This window comes from Aquila chrysaetos, chromosome 20 (assembly GCF_900496995.4).
Source record: "Aquila chrysaetos chrysaetos chromosome 20, bAquChr1.4, whole genome shotgun sequence".
In the NCBI taxonomy this organism is placed as follows: Eukaryota; Metazoa; Chordata; class Aves; order Accipitriformes; family Accipitridae; genus Aquila; species Aquila chrysaetos.
The window spans coordinates 17,309,714-17,329,784 of record NC_044023.1 but is presented as its reverse complement, the minus strand read 5'-3'; the positions used below and the strand labels follow the sequence as shown (position 1 = coordinate 17,329,784).

Sequence of the window (20,071 nt, the reverse complement as noted above, 5' to 3'; positions counted from 1 at the left end):
GCCACGGCATTTCCCTGCCGGTGCAGAGCTTGCCCCACTCTGCGAGCTGCGATACGCATGCCACCGCCTTCCGGAGAGGCAAGGTGTTAATGGGACACATCCTCGTGGTGGCAGTGTATATATATTTATAAATATTTAAGTATTTGCAAAAAGAAGAGTTGCATATTGCAACGGCTTAACATGGTATTTTCTTGATTCCTACAGCCTTGTGCTAGGTAGGGTGTGTTCCAGCTGCTTCTCCTGTGTTCTCTGTATATACCATGCACAAGCACATACTTTTGAATGTTCCCTATGAACTTTTTAAATCTATTTGTGCATGTGGCTATAACAGTTGCTATAATACAGCGGGGCTCAGGAAACACCCTGAGCTTCCATAGCCATCTCGTGCCCCATACTACCAAGATCTTACTCCTTATGTGTTACTTTAAGTATCTTGGGTTTGTTTTAGAAATTTTCATGCATTAAATGTGCTTGGAAGCAGCTGTACGTGAGTGTTAACAATAGCATGTGGCAATACCTAGTGATATCTCAACACAGGAGAAATCAGAATAAATGAGACTGATTTGATCTGTAGGTGACTTTCTGCTATGCTGTCATTGCCTATAAGGACACTAATTGGAGTATATGTTAAATTTCAGACATAAATTGAAATGTACGCGTTGTAACATTTTGATTAATTTAATGAGAAACCCAGACTGATCTTTCAGTTAACCTCACCATTAATAACTGCAAAAATTGACAGAGAATCTACTAGTTAAAGCAGATTGGATTCGCATATATCGTAGGTTAATTTCTCTGAGATCCGTTTCGTTGCCTATGTTTTGCTTCCGATCCAGATGCTGTATCTGCGGCCTCCTCCCGGTTGCCTGGATACTCTGAATTTCCTCAAGGCAATTGCTAATCAATGTGCAGTTGCAGCTAGGTGAATCCCACAGACAGCAGCCAGATCTGTCATCTAAATGTAGAAATCTGTAGCAGAATGTGATCTGGGAAGAGAACAGACAAAACACTGTAGCAGGAGCTCTGCTCCCAGGAATCAATTCATCCTGTGCTAATCAGACACAAGCACTCTTGCTGGATTAGATGAGCAGAAGCTCTTCTGCTAAAATTAAGGGTCAATTGTTTTGGTCCTTGTGCAGTGCAGAGAAGAGCAGTTGCATGTCGGAAAAGAAAACAATTACATTAATAATTACATTTAAAGTCTTCATGTCGAAGCCTTGCTTAATTTTGCTGCTTATCTCCAAGTCTCTTTCCCTAAATACTCATTTGCATAAATATAGTAAGCTATGAACTGCTTTTTAAAACGTGAGCTGTTAATGGAGCCCTTGTTAACACAGAGTGGTAGCTTTGAAGATCAGATGCACTTCTTGTGGTTGCAGGGTCCTCTGTGCTACACAGAGGGTTTTGAGTTTCTTGGGATTTTTATAATTGCAAAATTATGCCTCACAGTAGGCGTCAGTAAATTCAGAACTGCGAGAACTCTGCTCAGTCCTTTCCTGAGCGACAAATGCACTCCCAGTCCCAGGCCTAAATCTGTTTGCACCAGAAAAGCAAGAGAAATTCTCCTCTCCCAGAAAAGAGAATAGCTACTGCAAAGCCAACATCTACAGGTTGAAGTAATTGAAATACACAGTTTGGGACCGCATTCTTCAATTGATGTTGCACCATTAGGATTAATGCTCCAGCTCGTGCTCAACCTTGCACACAGCTCTTCTGCCTTCTTTCACCTCTCCGTGTCAGCTCTGCCACCCTGTCCCCAGCCCAGCAGTCTCCGTGGGCTCATCTTCCCTCTCTGCAAGGTGAAACATCTACTTTTGAATCCATTCCACTTCAGAACCTTTTAGAATTGTGTCTCTGTTCTTGTGCATTTCTGCCCATCCCAGAAAGAGCATCTTGGATGGATGGAGTCCTTTCAACTCGAATCGAATTGAATAGTGATTGGTAAAAGTTTTTATGGATTAGATTCATAGTTATTTTACTTAAGGGTAGCTAATTGGTGTATTTTTGTGAATTACATTTCAAATTCCAGGTCACATAAACAACTGAAGGTTGTCTGTGAATTTACCACCCACAGGGGAATATTTAATAAGAATGTTTTGTTATTTTGAACTATAAGACAAATTTTCCATTAGCACTAGGTTTCTAAAACTTAAGAAGAAAGTTCTTTTCGCTGACAGCATTGCTTTAATTAATAAGCTGCAGGACAGGGTAGAAGCTGCTGTAGATTGCTTTCAGTGATTATGATCACTGCCTGAATTGGCAGAGGAAGAAGTGTTATGATGATGAGAACTTGTCTTATTGTTGCGATTAGCTGTTACCGAAGTCTAATTACTGTGCGCAATGCTAAAATGTGTAAGCTGCCGACACTTAGAGATAAGGAGATGAAAAGAAATCAACTCATTCCAAATAGCTATTCTGGTTTTTTTCATTATTATTGTTATTTTTGTGCACTCTCCTGAGTGGTGCTTTACAGTGCATGGATTAAGTCATGGCTTTGGCTGCAAAAGCTGCCATCAAAATTCGGTTGTGGTTAAATAAGTTGTAAGCACCAAGGGACTGAATAAAATAAGGGTTAGTGAAAGGTGATGACAAGGAATTCAGTTAATGGTATGTGCATCTGCTGAGTGAATGCATTGTTATTAGCTATTAATTCAGTTGCTGTAGGCAGGATCCAAATGTGATTGAGAAGAGGGTAAAGCTTAGAAGCCTGGTTCCCGTAGGAATCAGTCATGGGAAAGTGCCGTTTCTGCCATGCTGGCTGCTTCAGAACTGGCGTTTCCACAGAAAAGTAGAGGTTTTCCTGCTGTCTTGATCAAGATATCTCCTTCGTCTGGGAGACAGGCTGCTCTTTGCCAGCTTTGAGACATCACGTTAGGGGCACAGTCCTCAGAAGTTTTGCAGAGCTTCACCTGAGCTCAGCACCCCGGGGACTCCTGCCGTAACTACTGTGCTGACTTCAGAAAATGTTTTGGGATCCTCTGGGATGACAGATGCTTGTGTATGCACATGTAACATGCTGTTAATAATTAGAGCTGATTGGATATTCAGTACAAATTACACTGGCTATGAAGTTAGCCCCTTCTTTAGGCTTACAAGTGGCTCACAAAACACTGTTAAAGCATATTTTTAAATGTATGTTTTTTCATAAACATTGACAGATTTAATTTGAACAAATGATGTCGAGTCTGAGTGTTTTAAAACTCTTGCTGGGCTGTTCACTGTCAGTTGTTAATGGTGCACGTTTGGATTTCTGAGTCACAGGGTAAATATTTTCTCTTTCTAATTTCTAGGATTAAACACGAGTTTTGATGATAATTTTAAGTGCCAGCCCCTCCTAATGGTGTGTCTGCCCCCACGCCCGGGCCCACGTGGAGCTTTCTTTTGCAGTTTTTCATCACGAGCTGGGTTGTTTCCCAAACCTGTATGTCCTTGTGTGAATCTGAAGGAAGAGCTGTGATTTTTTTGGAACATTGACTCAGGCTGAATCTGCCTCCTGTGGAGGAAAAAGAAAAGTTCAGCCCCAGTGGCTGCATTTCCTATGTTCTGCAAAACAAAACCCACGCAAGCAGAGCCATGCTCAGTTTCAAATTCATATTTGTTCTTTGTATGTGTTCATATATACTTGTAGGATCCTCTAAGGCAGCACACTGTGTTGGTAGAAAATAATTATTCACTAATAGTAGTACCAACAACCATGGCTGGTTTGAAAAGTGACTAATGATTTCGGTGTAAGCAAATCTGAAATACTTTAGAGAAGCCTGTTTTTCTGCTGAGGAACAGCTCTCCATGGACTGCTAGGAACTCCAGCCTTGCTTGTTGCTAGAGGAACTGAAAAGGAACAAACCTCAAAGATATGATCATGTATTTCTCTGTAATTGGAGGAGGGATGGTAACATCTGTGCTATGTTCTTGTCCAGGAGAAATAAAAATCCACACTAGCAACATCTGTATATCCCCTTCATTCACTTTGTTGCATCCATCGCAGGAAGATTTAACCATTTACAACAGACCTGAATGAAATTTTGCACAAAACAGTGATGTGCAGTGCCATAAATAAAAGCTGTTCTCATGTATATGGCACACTCGTGGATCTCGCTGCTTAGCAGTTAACATCCTTAGAAAACATACGTTTTGTCTGGAAAAACAAACCAACCCCCAAACCCTAAAGTAGCAGCATTCTTCGGGAGAAATGCCAAAGAGGATAGGATGACAGCAGTGTAGATTATCCTTTTTCTGCCCACCTACCTTTGTATTTTCCCTTTGCACTCTCTCTCCCCCATTCTTCCTCTTTTTATATAAAATAGTCCTGCAGTATATAGAGCATAAGAATCATTTCTCTAGCAGAGACTGCAACCTGCTTAGGAGCCTCCATCCCCATTAGAGACTCTTTCCAGAAGAAGTAATTTCCTTTTCCCTATAAATTATGCATCAATGTACATTTAAGATTCTGAGATGATGAACAGAAGATGAAAGCATTTCGGAGTGTTGCTGCTCCTATGGAGCTGAATCCACGATGTTGTATACAGGCTCAAACACACCTTGTTAAGACAAACCTGCACGTGTTGCTGTCCTAGTACTCCGGCTGTAAGTGCATGGAGATAGGAGCTTATCCGACTTCAGCCTCAGCTCTGTAAGAAAGACTTTTTCTCCTCTTGGAAGGCAGTGAGGGCGAAAGATAGCAACGTGTGTCCAAAGTGGTCTTCTCAAAAGGACTCTGCCAGCCTGAGCCAGGGTGATTCCTGGTCTCCCTTGCTCCTGATGTGTCCAGAGACCTTCCAAACTCACAGGTTGAGATCTGCGAGCGTTAGCACATGCACTGATCCCTGTGACCTTCCCCTAAAGCTGAAGACATGCGCAGCTTCAGGGTTGTAAGGGACTTAGATGATCCAATGGGAAAGGCAATTCAGTCAGCTAAACAGGAGTTGAGACAAACAACTAGTACTTCCAAACTGAAATAAGGATATGCCATTTTGAACCTCAAGTGTGCGATGGCTGAGCAGTATGAAATGCGCTGGGTGAGCTGGAACTCCTGTGCACAGCAGTGGGGCAGGTCAATGCAGAGCTGCTTGGCTAACTTTAAACTCAGTGTCGTATCTCGGTGTATGAATGGTGTCGAGTTCTGCAACAAAAATACGCATGCATATGTATAAAAATGAATGAAAAAATTTTTTTAGCACAGATGAGGTTCTAAAGCGCCTTTGCACAATCTGCCTTTGGCATGTGGTTTCCATCTAGTGTAACAGGGATAATACAGAGGCATGTACACTTTCTGGGGAATGGATATTAAATACGTAATGTAATTATGTACTGAAAACTGAAAAAAAGGCTTTCAGATTATACATAGCCTATGGATATAGGTGAAGAATGTAATCAAATGTACATGTGTATTTTAGAGAAGAATTTTGTGCTGCTGCCACAGCTGCAGCTATATGCATGCACCCCCACGTGGGTTTATACAAAGCTATGTGGGAGAGCATTCTTTATATTTTGTCATGCAAGAGAGTATAGGGAGAATTTTTAAGTTCACCCTTGGAATTTGTAGGTGGTGAATGAAAATTAACAATTCTTGAAAGGGAAAATTTGGAGAGTTTTATGTAAAACTGTTGTATATCACAGATCATTGTATAAAAAGTAAAAGATGCCCCTTGCAATGGGCCTGAATTCCTGTAATGCCCAGTGCTGCGGGAACTGATTTGAGACCCGAGGTTCCTGTGGAGCTGTTTCAGGGCAAGTCAAGCTCTGCTGTGGTGTTTGAGGTGAAGTGAGACAGGAACAGTGAAATACCTCCAAGGTTCTGGCATCAATGAACCTGCACTTATTCTGTATTTCTTTCATGGTCACTTAAAATGACAATGAAGCATCCCAAGCCCTTTGCACTGTTCGCATCACATCTGGTGATGGCTGCCAAGAGCTGTGCATTTGTATAACTATGGATGCGTCTTTGTCCCTTCAAGTTTTGCTTTAAGGTCTGGTTGTTCACTTCTACCCAAGTTGACCCAACTGCTGAGTTTCCTCTTTGAAGAAAGCAGTGCCACGTGGTACCTTTCCTTTTCTCTCCTTTGACAAAGTTTTCTTTTAGAGAGAGAATACTTTTTGCTTTTTAAATGCAACATCCACCCTAAAAGAACCTGTGTATTAAAGCAGGCCATCGAGCCTTTCATCACTTCTCTGGGTGATAGCAGTCATGAATTTTTTATTTTCTGCAGGGCTCACTCCAGATCTGCCACAGCATTGTGTGGGTGCACACATGTAAAAAGGCTACTAATTGAAATTCAGATGTAACTAGATGAAGTTTTGCTATTCACCATGACTGCTTTTTGTTTTAGCCCTTGTACGCTCAGTGCACCTAAACAATGCAACCATTGCTTCTCCTTTTAGATTCAACAAGAATAACTTAAAAGGCAAGAAATATTTCCGTGTCTGCTCTAGAAATGAAATATGCTCCCCCACCCCCAAATGGGAATGGCGTGTGTTAGTTTGTTTATTTAATTACTTGTGGGGAGAGAGAGATTTTGATAGAACTGAAAATAAAATAAAATAGAAATCTTGCTGCTATAAACTCTTCCCTTTTGAAGATGCAAATGTGTTTCTATTGCCTAGGTAACTACTATGGAACGCCCAAGCCTCCCAGCCAGCCCCTCAGTGGGAAAGTGACTTCCACCGATGCTTTGCAAAACCTGCAGTCTGGCTCCAAGCAGTCGACTCCAAAGCGAACCAAGTCTTACAATGATATGCAAAATGCTGGCATAGTGCATACAGAGAATGAGGAAGAGGATGATGTACCTGAAATGAGCAGTAGCTTCACAGGTAAAACAAAAATATTGTGGTCCGTCAGTTAGGATACATGGGGAAGGTTTCTGGAGGGGGATTTTTGGGTTTGTTTTATTTTGTTTTTAAGGGGTTTCCTGCAAAGCTGTCAATCCCAGACAGAACTGGCCAACAACACCTGAATGGCAGATGTCCAGGTGTGGACAATCACATGCACAGTTGTGTCTTCTAAAAAGGCCTTGTGGGATTTTGCTGGATGACAAAAAAATGGGGAGAAGTTCAAATCCATTAGTTCCAGAAAGTTCAAGGAAGAGTTGAGCTATGGTTGACAGTTATAAACAGTATGAAATGGCTCAATCAGGATTACCTTTGAAATTAATTGTTGCTCCTTCATAAATAGGTTGCTGTCCTTCTCCTTTCCTTACATCTAGAGATACCTGTCATGTACAAATACTAGGTCCTCTTCTCCAAGGTACCTTCCAGTAAATTGAGGGCTGCTTGCTGCAGGAATGAGGTCTGAAGCATGGATATAAGCTCTTTATTTTGTGAAGGCCTCGTATCCTGCTGAACACAGACCTCAGTCCCACCGTGGCTACCATCGAGCATTGGCTGAAAGATCACTGGAAACTTTTGCAATCTAAAGTCAAGTGCTGTGCAGACAGATTCAGAGCAAAATACTATTGGAGATCAGTTGAATTTCCACAGAAATCAACTGGAAGTTTGTGAAGCTCGGTGGAGCAAGAGCTCTTCCCCATGTCCGCAATCCTAGTATTTGTTAGCTCTTAGAGCATTACTTCCTCAGCTCAGTTTCAAGCACTGAATTAATCTTCCTAGTTCCCTTTCAGGTAGGTACTTAGCAAGCAGCATTATCCACACCTTCACACCTTTCACAGCTGCTTGCTGTAGGCGCTCACCATCACGGCACTAGGTCCTTAGTCCTCTGGTCACTTCCTAGCACCATGACAATTTTCCTTCCCAGCCTCTGGTGAGTCATAGGAGCTGTCATGCCAGTTCCTACCTGCCAAAGTCCTGGCTCTAACATCTGTATAGAGCTTTAAAAGGATTTAGGCTGAGATTTGGTTTTGTCCCCCTCTGGGCCAAACTGTCAAGTGGCTTTGAGGGTTGTGCTCTGTTCGGCTGCTACCTGTTGCATATTTCCAACCCAAATCACTCCTGGCTGCCCTAATCCCTCCCAGACTGGAGTTTCTGTCTCTGCTTACCAGCTCCTTTACAAAGTTTTGCGCTGAGGGTAGTTTCTCACACGTTGTGACATGGCAGCATCCTCAGCCCTTGTCACAGGATCTGATTTTGGGAAGAAGCTGGTGGGAGATGCTGTTTGACCTCCTTGCCGCCTGTCTCAGTTTGGTGCCCCTGAACTAACTCGAGCATCATTTCTCTTCCTTGTTTTCCTTCACAAGATGAAATACTGGAAGATGCAGCTCGTTTGTCACAACGTTATCACACCCTGGCCCCTTGCCTCCATTAAATGGGCACAGAATCAAGAAAAGAGTTATTTCTCATACACCAAAGTGATTCCTTATGCTTATTTCACATGTAAGTGTGCTAGCCATATTAAAATGCTCCTGCTTCCTTAGAAGACCTCTTGGTGACTTGTGTTTTCCAGACTCTGGCATGTTTACACTCGCAGTCTTAAGCTGGCGATGATTCATTCATGCTTCTTTATCTTGTCAGCTTCCACCTAAAAATATCGAACACCAGGAAGGCTAGAAAGCAGGCGGCTGAGCGTACTGGTATAGTCTACATCTTTTTCTTCCCTCTTCTCCTAGTTTATTATTTTCAGTATCTTGTCATTTTGTAATGGCAGCACACAGACTAGAAATAATGCAGGAGCTGTAGTTAACGGCCCCTCCAAAAAAACCAAGGCTGTGGGCTGTGAGTTGAGGAGGTCCGTGGTTTCCAGTCTGGAGAGCGGAGGTGAGGTCTTGGCTGCGAAGCCCTTTCAGTCCCACTGCCTGGGGACTTCGCAGAGTGTGACACTGATCTCTCTGTCTTTTACTGAGCAAGTCGCCTGCTGGGTGTACTGGAGACTGGTGGTCTCAGGAGATTTGGAAGTACTGCCATTGATTTACAACACCTGCAAGAACCAGAGAAAATCCCTTTGGTAGACACAGGGATAATTTTAGAATTTGGCTGGTTTTGCCAAAACCTCTCTGTGAAGGAGTTGGGGACACAGACCTGGTTGTGGAGAGCATTTGCTGTGATTAGGGGTGGAGGGAATGAGCAGCAGAGTTTCATGGGTTCAGCCCCAAACCGCATGGATATAAGCATCAGAAATGTTTCCTTAGAGGGAGAACGGCCAGATACATCATAAAATACTCCTGAGTGACTTTGACTGGAAAGATACAGTGATGAGCCATGGAATAAACCTCTTCAGACAGCTAGAACAGGCACTAGTGAGCAGCAACATGTGGACCCATGGTGTAGTGCTGACGTTTATTTTAATTTTTAATTTAAAAAAACCCACTGCACTAAAGACGTTCACCATTAGCTTGTTGACTTTGAGCTTCTGGCTACCTTCTGCACTTGTAAAAATCTCCCCTTTTGATCATTCTTCAAGCAGGAAATTTTAATTCTCCTAATCCCTATCCTACAATTGGCACTGCGGGAGTGAACCTGTAAGCCTGCTCAGAAGCCCATTGAACTCCTCTACATCAGTGAGCGGGGGCCTGAGACAGCTTGGAAGACTTTGGTACCTCAGCAGGGCCTATTAGAGCAAACACAGGAGCTGATCACAGCTTCTGATTTGCGCTGGCGAGGGTCTGGCTGGCAGAGTGTGTGTGGGCAAAGCAAGCTCGTCCCTGCTGGCAAAAAGACTGCAGAGTCTCTGCCCTCGGTTCATCTGTTGCTGTGTCTTGCGAATTAAAAAGCAAGGAGAGGAAAACTGTAAGGATAAACCCGGAGAAGGAAATGGGAGGAGAAAAAGACTGATTTTCAATTTTATTTGTGCTTGTTTATTCTACAGCAGAGTCTGGTGACCAAGACGAGCATAATACGCATATCCTAAGAGAGACAGCCCCACCGTCCGCGATTGATAACCACACCAACGTTCCCACCACGGAACCATCTCAGAACCTCCCTCAATACCTACCTCCTTCTGCCGAGGATAACCTAGGTCCTCTGCCGGAAAACTGGGAGATGGCCTACACCGAGAACGGAGAAGTCTATTTTATAGAGTAAAGCACATTTTTGTTCTAATTCCATCTCTCTCCCTCTCTCTCTGGGCATAAGTAAACCTCCATGGATGCTTTTTGTGTGTGTATGTGTGTGTATTAAATATTTAGTGTATAGGGTTATGTTGCAGAGCTGCAAGTTCTTTACTGCTTCTGAAGGGGTTTTGCATTCCTGATTGGATTAACATCCGAATTACTCCTGAGTTCAAAGGCAGAGGGAATTGCTTGTCTTATGAGGGTAGTTACAAAAGCAACAGACTCTTATCAAATATGGGCCAGTTGTTTTCACGGGTGGGATGAAAGCTCCTAATTGAAAAGGCTGAGACTTCATTTCTGGAGCCTACCTCTGTGCATAATGCAGCAGAGAGAATTCCTCCGGTCACGTGCTCGGGCGGTAGCAGAGCCAGGGAATGGACTTCGTGTGTTGTCCTCTCGTCAGAGCAAATGGGCCAAACATGTTAACATGCTCCGGTGGTTTGCAGAAGGCACAGCTCAGTGCACAGTAGGCACGGTAAGTTTGGAAAAGAAGTACCTCCTGCTCTGCAGTCTTTGCTTAAAAGCTGAGTGCTGTCAGCAGTTTTATGACGATATTGATTTTTTCATGCCATAAATAATAGTCTCTAATTATACTTGTCTAGATTTATTGAGATAGGAGTAACTTATAAAATGGGACCTGTTAGTGGAAGAGATTTCTTGCACAGAGTTTAGTTAGACATTAAAATTCAATTAGCTTTTGAAACTCAAGCCCTTAGCTGCCTAAGTAGAGGAGGGGGGTGAGGAATTGATTTTGGATTTGATGGTCTGTTTGCTGCGGTCTTGGAAACTGAGATCCTCCAACTGTGTAGAAGAAGCCAGTGGCCAGTGAGTACAGAATAATGTCCTCTGCTAATGCCCCTTCTGGTACTCTGGAGAATTTTTCTGGATTAGGGCAGTAAGAGGAGCAGTCCTGCTCCATCATCGGGAGAAGGGACTTTTGGACAGGACCAAGGAAGGGTTCATCAGAGCAGGTTTTCCCTTGGCTGCAATGGCAGGGGAACACGTCAGAGATGATGATCTCAGGAGCTGGGAGGACTGAGCACTGCAGCAGCTCTTCACCAGCTGGGAGAGGGCTGCTGTAAAAAAAGGCCATTTTCCAGGGCGCTTTTAATTACCTGAAGAGGCTCCACCAACCCCCTAGTGTAAGTCAAAGTCTAGAAGGCACAATGCAAATTCTCATCAGCCGCATATCAGATGAAACCGAAATGTGTTCATTACCCCAAACACAGTATTCTGCCCCTCATTATGTCCTCAGGGTGCCTCATTCTTTGACGTGCTTTCTGGCTTTAATGTATATAACACAGCCTGACTGCCGTTTTCCTCCCCTGGAGGAGGACAGATGATGAGAGCTAAATGCTGCCCAAGTTGCTCCTTTTTTTGTCCCCACGTTGGCCCCTGCTGTCCTTCCTTACACGTGCTTCAGCCAGGGGTTCTGCTGTGGCCACCAATTTCCCCCAAACCCATCCCCATGGCTGCTATATTCCCTATGCGTGTGTGCTCTCTTAGCCATGCAGGACTAGCACCTTAAATAATTTGTTAGACCTTTTGCAGGAGAATCATATATGTGGTGGAAAAACGTAGCCTGCATACGCAACTGTCTGTCTGACATGAAAATCTGGTAGCACTCCAACTGCTTCCTTCCCTGCAGTGCAGATTGACCATTTTGAGGATACATACGCATCGGGGGTGATTTTGTGCAAGAACGTGTTAGTGTGGATACAGCACTGAATGACTGCAGTTCTATTAATTCTAAGGACACCCTCAGCCTAGAAACAATTTAGTTTGATTTGTATCAAATTAAGAGAGCGAGCTAATGAGCTGTGTGGACCCAAGCTGGCTCAGATGTCTGTACCGTCATCTATAGCGCTTTGGGTTATCAAGTCAGGGTGCTGAAGGGAACAGTATGGGAACATCTGAGCTGCTTGCACAGAACCAGCACAGGTCCAGTGGGGCCAGAGCTGCGTGTCGCATAACCGATCCTGATGGCTTGTAGCTGAAGCAATTTGGCTCTTGAGATGTTTTTCTCTGGTGCTTTAATTGGGATTTTCATTACCCAAAGTATCCCAGTCCCTCATTATCCTGCCTGTAGATCTGTGCATGTTACAGGTCTAGCACAATCCTGTCCCTCTGAATGTATGATCTGAATGGTGTTTAGCTAAATTTTCTGTGCCTCTGCAAGCTAGTTACAAGCCTTTGGTTAGCGAGACAAAGTTGCAAGAAATATGCAAATATTCTATTGCTCTCCTCCCACCGCCCTCTTTCTCAGCTAGACTACAGACTTTCTTATTTATAAGTTGGCAGAACCCCTCTGCTTTATTGCCGTTAATTTGCCTGACTTGCTGAATTTCTGCCACTCAGTTTTCTGGTTGGCGATTAATTGCTCTGAAGCGTACAAAAGGATTAAACACATTTGCTCATCCTGCCTTGGGAGGGCTGGGTAGTAGGATGTGTAAAACAAGGACCTTTTATTGATACACTTGCTTCCTAGGAGCAGGGCAGTCCCCTCTTCTCGCTGTACAACACAAGTTTGCTAGTCGGTTGTTAGTTCCTCAGGGATCATAGCCCTCATTACGGCATTTCCAGCTTCATGAGACTGTTGTGAGGCTAAGGTCAAGTTTGTAAACCTCTCTGAGACCTTGGAGGAGCAGTAAATAGCATTACTACAGTATTGAAACTTAAAACTGTTAAGCAGCGTTAAAGGCTAAGCTAGATAAATGATACCTCGGGGACTGGAGGGATATCTTTGCAGGTTATGTGTAAGAAGACATCAGGTTGTAGAAGAGTTGTTATATTACAAGATTGTCTGCATATGCAAATGAAATGATGGGAGAAAATAATTTCTAGAAAAATGTATTTTAAGCCTGTTTACTATGCAGCCTCCACCGCTGGGACTGGCATCGCGATACTGTCAGGGGACTTGTAGAAAGGAAGAGTTGAAAGTAAAGCTGTTCAACTTCCATCAAAGGCTTTGACAGAACATTTTTATTTGTGTAATTAAAAAGTTTTCACTGGAAATTTTGGGTTTGACTAATGCTTGGGTCAAATCTAGACAAACGTCAAAGGTCTTTTGTAGGAAGAAAGATCACTGTGTGGTTTAGGGAGGAAGGGAAACTTCTGTCTTTTTGTCAGGAGGCAAATGGCTCGGAGACAGCTCCTGGTATTCAGAAATAAACTACCAAAGACAAAAGTTTGGAAGTTGATAGTATAACATTGCAGCTGTCACATGTATCATTCCAGTCACGAATGCTGATTTGTATATTTTCCCTTTTCACCTTTGTGTTTTCAATGCAAGATTCTTGCGATTTGGTAGACTAGTTTGCAAAACATCAAATTGTAATGCTGTTTCTTCTGAAGCAAAACTATGCCTTCAGGTCTGTTGAATAATAAAGAGGATATATACTTTTATGTCACTGATACTTCAGCTCTGCTTTATTAACAAAGGTCATATTTCCATTTTTGGTTTCCAGCCATAACACAAAAACAACATCTTGGCTAGATCCACGGTGCCTGAACAAACAGCAGAAGCCTCTAGAAGAATGTGAAGATGATGGTAAGAGACTGAAAATAGTGAAATAATAATGTGTTTGTTCATTTCTAGGTGGCTTTCTTCCTTTCCTTTTCCCCTTTCCAATAATCTGTGTTCAGAAATACTTTAAAAAGGTTTATTAGTAAGTGCATAGAGAAAATATCTGTTGTGTTGTAAAATCACTGTCTGTGTATGTCAAATAGCTATTGAGATGGCCAATCATTTAATAAAAATCAAAGAGGTGCTAGAAGTAAGAGGCCAGTGTTTTTGCAAAGACATTTGAATAGTCACTGATGCTGAACAAGACTCAAAGCTTTCTAACATGTTTGCTCCTTGGATTGCTGTGTAGGAGGAAAGCGACTTGAGTCTCTGCATGCTCCATTGTGTTACGCTTCAACCACCTGCTTTACATGAATTGAAAGAGTTATGTTGTTATTTCCTTGTTTGAGCAGAAAAAACTCAATTGCTTCACTTCTGCTATTAAATTCTGACAGTCTGCTTAGTGTTATGATTGCTGAAAACAAATTCCATTTGAAAGTGTAGATTTTTGCCACTGAAAATTTACACTGATGTAATTTTGTATTCCTTGAGATGTTAGAAATGCAAGCCACTGTCCAATTTAGAGCAGCCAAATGCAGGACTGTTAAAGGAGGTTCTTTCCCTGCATCCTTTAGGAGATGCTGGAAGAAAAAAGGAATCATATGAAAATAACTTAAATGTTTGGGAAAACCTGTATGGAAATTTCAATCTACTGACCAGGAAAGGTGATGGTATTCTAATGCAAAATTTGGCTAACACAATGCTATTATGGTAGACATATCTTAAAAATGGAAGGATTTACTTTGTCAGTGTTTGTGCTTTCCTTGTAAAATCAGTTTTCATGATTAACCTCCCACTGGTGTGAGTCAGCTCAATAAGAATTACAATTTTATTTCTGAAAAGAATCAACTCAATCCCTTTTTACTGGTAGGTTCAAATCTGGCCTCCAGAACTGCTGTTACTATTTTTGCACAGGCAGTTTTTCAACCTCTGCTTCCTTTCACGTGTGAGATTTTGCAGGATGTGAGAATTTGCCTGTGCATCCTTTGCTGTTGTGATGAAGCAGGTCACCAGCTTCCTAGTGGCAATGCAACGTACCCCTAAACCACACGGATGTGCAAAGCCCAGGCAAAAACCGAGCACGCCGAGCTGACGCCTGCTTCAGATCCTTAGCAACTAGCATCATCTGTTAAGGAGCGAGCGGAGGGAGCTGGATTAATGAAGGCCTTGCTCTGCGCCTAAAAATGGATATGTCAGTGGGTAATCAGAACTGGAACAAAATTAAATAACAGCATACGCAGGCAAAGCTCCTTCCTCCTTGCAGCTAAGCGTTGCTGGCAATTAAAAGAGGAGGTTGCTAAGTCTTAGCATAAGCTTTCCTCTTTCAGAGGGTAGTTTTCCCTGAAGCATAACTTCTGTCCTGGCTTTCTCTACCAGCAAGACTCCCACTACATCGATAGCCGCGGCGATGCCAACAAGCGGTGCGTGCCGCTGCGGGTCAGCGTGCCGCACGCTGTGCTCTGAGCCAGGGCAAGGAGCAGCCGGTAGGATGAGTCAACAACGGGTGGCTGAGCTCCTCTGTTAAACGGTTTTAAGTCTCCTCGCAGAAGGGAAAGTCTTTCTCTTGTCCTCTTAGCAATTGTAAAACAAACACGGGAATAATTTATTTTATTGGGATTAGAAACATACAGCTGGTATTTTTGTATGTAATTAAACGCATAATTTTGCAGAGTAGTGGCATTTTTGTTTGTCAGGTCCCTGGAATCAGCTAATTTCATCTTCCCCCACCCCCCTTCACTTCATTCACTAAGTTTCTCATTAATGAATATTTTAAACATTCAATAGTTAAACCAGTTGCTTCGTAGGTACAGCAGTGCACTGCACTGTTTTGCTTGGCTGCTCCGATCTTGCTTTGCACATAAGAATAATTATATTTCAGAAAACAATGTGAGCGCAAAGAAGAGAGAAGGTTATTTTTACTGCATCGTAGAAGCTGGACATTTTTGGCAAGGGTCACTGTAGGGTGTATTTCCACTGAAGTCAGTGGGACTCCTCCTCTGTTTTGTTTGTTGTGTGTGTGCGCGCGTGAGTTTTCAGGCTTGATCCCATCCTGTTTGTGGTTTTTATAAATGTTAGATGTCATTTCAGATTTATTTGGGTGCAGTTGCCTTGAGTTTTTTCTTCATCAGGATACGTGTCCCTAACAAGTTTTTGGTCGTTTCCAGTTGTTTAGGCTATCAAAGGAAACTGCAATTCATATTTCATGCTAACGGTCCTAAACAACTGTTTTGGTAGAATATATTGCAAACAGGTTGTGGAAGTGGTTTTTTAGGTGTCCAAATTTTCAAAAGCAATGCCGTGACACTACATCATCTGTTTGCTTCTATCATTCATTTATGTGGCTTATACTTTAGTGTATTAGGTCCGAGATTGTTTTTACCATCTTTGTTCTGGTTTTGTCATCATCTTTCATTTTCAGACTGCATTATTATTATTTATAGGCTAAGCAATACTTTAATCATCTGTGTCACTGTTAACTTATGAATATGGAGCAGATAATGATAAATGGAGCAACAGTGAATATTGATGGCTTTGTGTCTTTGAAAAATTATGTGATCTTTGTCCCAGGTGCCTCGCTAAAACTGGTGCATTCCTGTATATGCTTCACCAGTGCATCTGGACCTCGGTGTGGACCTGTGCCTCCAGTGAAACAAGGCGCTTCGCTTCATGTCTCTCTTAAATCATCTGAGTAGTTACAGTGAAGTCAATTGGACCTTGTATGCACATAAATTTATGTACTTTCTTGAAAACCTTGCTACATTAGTTCTTATTTAGATGCAAGGTTTTCCTCTCAGATTTCTTCATTAGTATTCAGGTCTGGCCTTCTGATAGATCCGTGTCTCTACAGAACGGATTGCGAAGGTCGGACTGTACAGATCTGAGGGAGAAGCTTCACTACAGTGAGAACAACACAAATGTATTACTTTGCCGTATCAAACCGTGGCATGGAAGTAGTCAATTGATACAGATATTTTGAGAATGCAAGAACCAGTTCTTTCATTACCTACATCAGATCCATCAATATTCTGATCACTAAAGTGTGATAAATGGAAAGCTTGGGCTCGGTCTGTAGAAAATTAGTGCCGGTTCTGCTGTTTGCTGTAGGGAATTTCTTGCTTGGTGCTGGTATCTGAAATTTTCTTTTAATTTTTTCTGTCTCATTTACTGCTCTTCCCTTGGAGAAGAAGGGGTACACACGGAGGAACTGGACAGTGAACTAGGTAAATCATCCATCTCTCGTTTTGATGTTTGACTTCAACCACACTGTTTTAAGCCTTTAATTACTTACTTTCTCCTTTGTATCATTTTGCATCTTTCAGTTTTTTTATTTCAACAAGCCTAATTTATCAGCAAAACTTCCCTAGCACACAAAGCATTAATATTCCCCTTGCTTCAGATCTAGTGTTTTTCTTACTGATTCAGAGTTTGAAGGAAGCTGGAGGGCCTTAATCTTGCAAAGTTTGTTTGAGGTTGTTTCCTCCTGGACCCCACAGAAGTCAGGAGTTTTTCCACTGGCATCGCTGGCTCCACGAAAAAGCTTATAGATGCCAAAGTTGCAATCAAGTAGCTAATGATGCTTTTTCACTGGGGCCACAGACATTTCCCAAACAAGAGAGGCAAAGTGTGATTTAGGAAGTTTAAGTATTACATAGGATGCTTCTACTGAGCTTGTGAATGAAACAGCTGAAAATTTTGCCTCAGTAGGTGATTTTATAAACAGATGATTTTCAATGATGTGGTACACTTTTATTTGCTGCATCTTTTTGTGAAGAATGCTGTCTTGATATCTAATCTCAGCAGTACTTATTCTGTTTATACTGATGGTGGAGGTAGTTGTTATTTCTGTTCAGCTATGCTCTAGTGCACTTGGAAAGCTGAAAGGCATAAGAGGTTGCATAGGATTTTATTTCCACTAGGTCTATTATTGCTTTTAAAAAAGACTGTATTTACAGTTTATAGTTCTGCATACTGGAGGGTTGTATTACCAGAGAATTAACCTCTGGTTTCTGTAATGACTTGCAAGCAAGTGTATTCTGCTTCCTACTTCTGGGTGATTGATACGGCATCAGCAGCCAGCAGCTATTGAGTGGACTTTTAACACTACGCCAGGAACTGCTCTTCTGGATAATATGCCTGGAATAATGTTGGAGGCCTCACTTCTTTTAGTGCAAGAATTTGAAAGAACTGACAATGTAAAGAAGAATGCAATTGCTTTAGTGGTACATTAGCGGTATGCGCAGCTCATACAAATACTCAGCAGCCGACCAAGTAACATCAGAAGCAGGTGGATGCACACCAACAACCTGCAAAGATTTCTCATGAAGGCCTTCACAAAGGGTGACTTAAAATAAGAGAGAGGTTCTTTCAGTCTCATACGAGGATCTAGTGCAAGAGAAGAGCTGAAAAACTAGATGCAGGGAAACTCATAAATTGATAAGCCTGACCCCAGTTCTGCAGGCACTTACATACACAAGTGTTTTGCTGGAACATCATGAGACGTTCCCTTTGTTTTAATGCAGATAAGCTTTATTGAGCTCACAGCCCATTGATATACTTTTGAGATTTGCAAATGTTGCAGTGTAAAGAAGACATTTTCAAATGGCTCAGCTGGTTGCAGCAACGTCAGGGAGGGGGCATGAAAACATATGGCCTATTCATTAACCGTACTCGTGGTTAGTATAAACTGGTTGGTGCCAGATATTTAGCTCCTCAGCTTATCAACAGTTTCTGTTCTAAATATAAGAAAATTAAAACTTGAAGCATTTGCACAACTTGTTTTCCAAAGAGGTGGCTTGAATATGGAGTAATAGGTCACCTCTTTTTAACAGAAGGTTGTACAAAAGGACACAATAATTTAACCTTTAGAGTAGAATTTGACATACGCTTGTGCAGATCCTCTGGGCCTCACAGGGAGTAGTAAGAGCTGAGTATACTGAAGTCTTCTCCAGCTCCTTTATAGTGATGCATGGGTGCGACTGAAATGCCTGGCAGTTGGGGGAAGTTTTTTCATTTAAGAATCCATCCATCCCCTCTGTAGGGTAGGATACTAAACAAGAGCATCTCAGTAGGAATCCATGTATTTACCTCAGGCTTAAAAGTGTAAAATTGGGTATTTGTCCATTGAATTTACCTGCTGACAAATGCTCTGAGACTGCAGAGTGCTGCATGGATGTGCCAAAATAAAAACCATATGGCTCACTAAGGCTCCTAATGATGCAAAATGTTTTGGGAAATCTCATACTTGTGATAAAATCTAATGCTCTGGGTCATCTTCAGTTTGGCAGGAGAGGTAGAGAGGGGAGATGAATAATTTAAAGCCTCTAAGAAGCTAGACTGTGCAGCATGACTGTGGAGAATATTGTCTTTTGCTTTAGAGAACTTCCAGAGGCTTTTAGAAGTCAGAAAGCGCATCTACGTAATCAACAAGAAATGCATTGAGAGCTGCAGTTTTGTGTATTGTTATTTCCAAAAACATAGAGAAGTGTTCCTTAAATGGAAAGCTGCAGAGATAGAAAACTGGAAAGATTTTGGCACAATACCATTTTGGGGGTTAGGAAAGTGCTGGTTTTCTGACCCTCTGTGAAAATTCTTTAAAAGAAAAGAAAAAAAAAATTAATAGCAAAACCTTTTGTGAACAGAAGAAAAGCAAAAAAAGTTTTTGTTTAAACTTTAAAAATAGAAAACACTTAATAGTCCAAAATAGACAAAAGATATTTGGCAGGAAAGCTTGTGGAAAAGTAATTTTAAGGCATTTGTGCATTACTTCTCCTCTCCCTCATTCACTTTTAATTTTTCTTCCACCCCCAGCTTGGTCTCCTTACCATTCTGCTCTCACCATAGTGCAATGAGTTAATGGCTGCCACAACTTGTGATTTCCCTGGTTGCATCCTAGGTCTTAATTTAATTGGACTGAAACTTTTAAAGCCAGTCCCACAGCATTTTCACTATATGGGACTCCTTTGCAAACCTGAGAGTTCCCTTTGCGAAAAGACTTTCAAGATTGGCCTTTAGCTTTCTAACTTTTTCTCACATACACTTGCACGCTGTAAAGGAATATCTGTTTCTGAAGCATTCATTTCAGATCGATCTGCTGATAAAATTGTGGAGTATTTTCATGCCCAAAAGTTAGCACTGGCTTGCATTTAATTGCTTATGTCTCAAGGAATCCAAAGATGTTAAACCCAATAAGGATAAAATAATAAGAATGGAAAACCTACCTTATATCTGCAAATAAGGGACATGTGGAGCAAAAACCATGAAAATCGATTTCATCTGATCTCCAGCCAATTCTGAACACAAACATAAACTTTGAGTAATTAGTCCATGTGTGTTTGTATAGATTCTGTTCATCTCCAGTCTGGAGATATTTCTATCCTTATGGCGACATAGTTGAAGTCTATAAATGCAGAACTAGATAGTTACATTTGTTCTAATTAATGGGCCATTGTTG

General features: G+C 41.9%; 1 protein-coding gene across 35 annotated transcripts in view; it reads left to right on the top strand.

Moving 5' to 3' along the window:
• MAGI1 (membrane associated guanylate kinase, WW and PDZ domain containing 1) overlaps window positions 1-20,071 on the top strand; it is a 356,594-nt gene that overhangs the window by 270,759 nt on the left and 65,764 nt on the right. For 18 of the 35 annotated variants that reach the window (XM_030043372.2, XM_030043370.2, XM_030043369.2 and 15 more), the window contains 4 exons: window positions 6,601-6,807; window positions 9,752-9,962; window positions 13,463-13,545; window positions 16,803-16,841. In XM_030043372.2, coding sequence (XP_029899232.1) covers window positions 6,601-6,807; window positions 9,752-9,962; window positions 13,463-13,545; window positions 16,803-16,841 — 540 coding nt within the window. The remainder of the gene's footprint in view (window positions 1-6,600; window positions 6,808-9,751; window positions 9,963-13,462; window positions 13,546-16,802; window positions 16,842-20,071) is intronic. The other 17 variants (XM_030043388.2, XM_030043385.2, XM_030043378.2 and 14 more) reach the window with 4 other exon arrangements.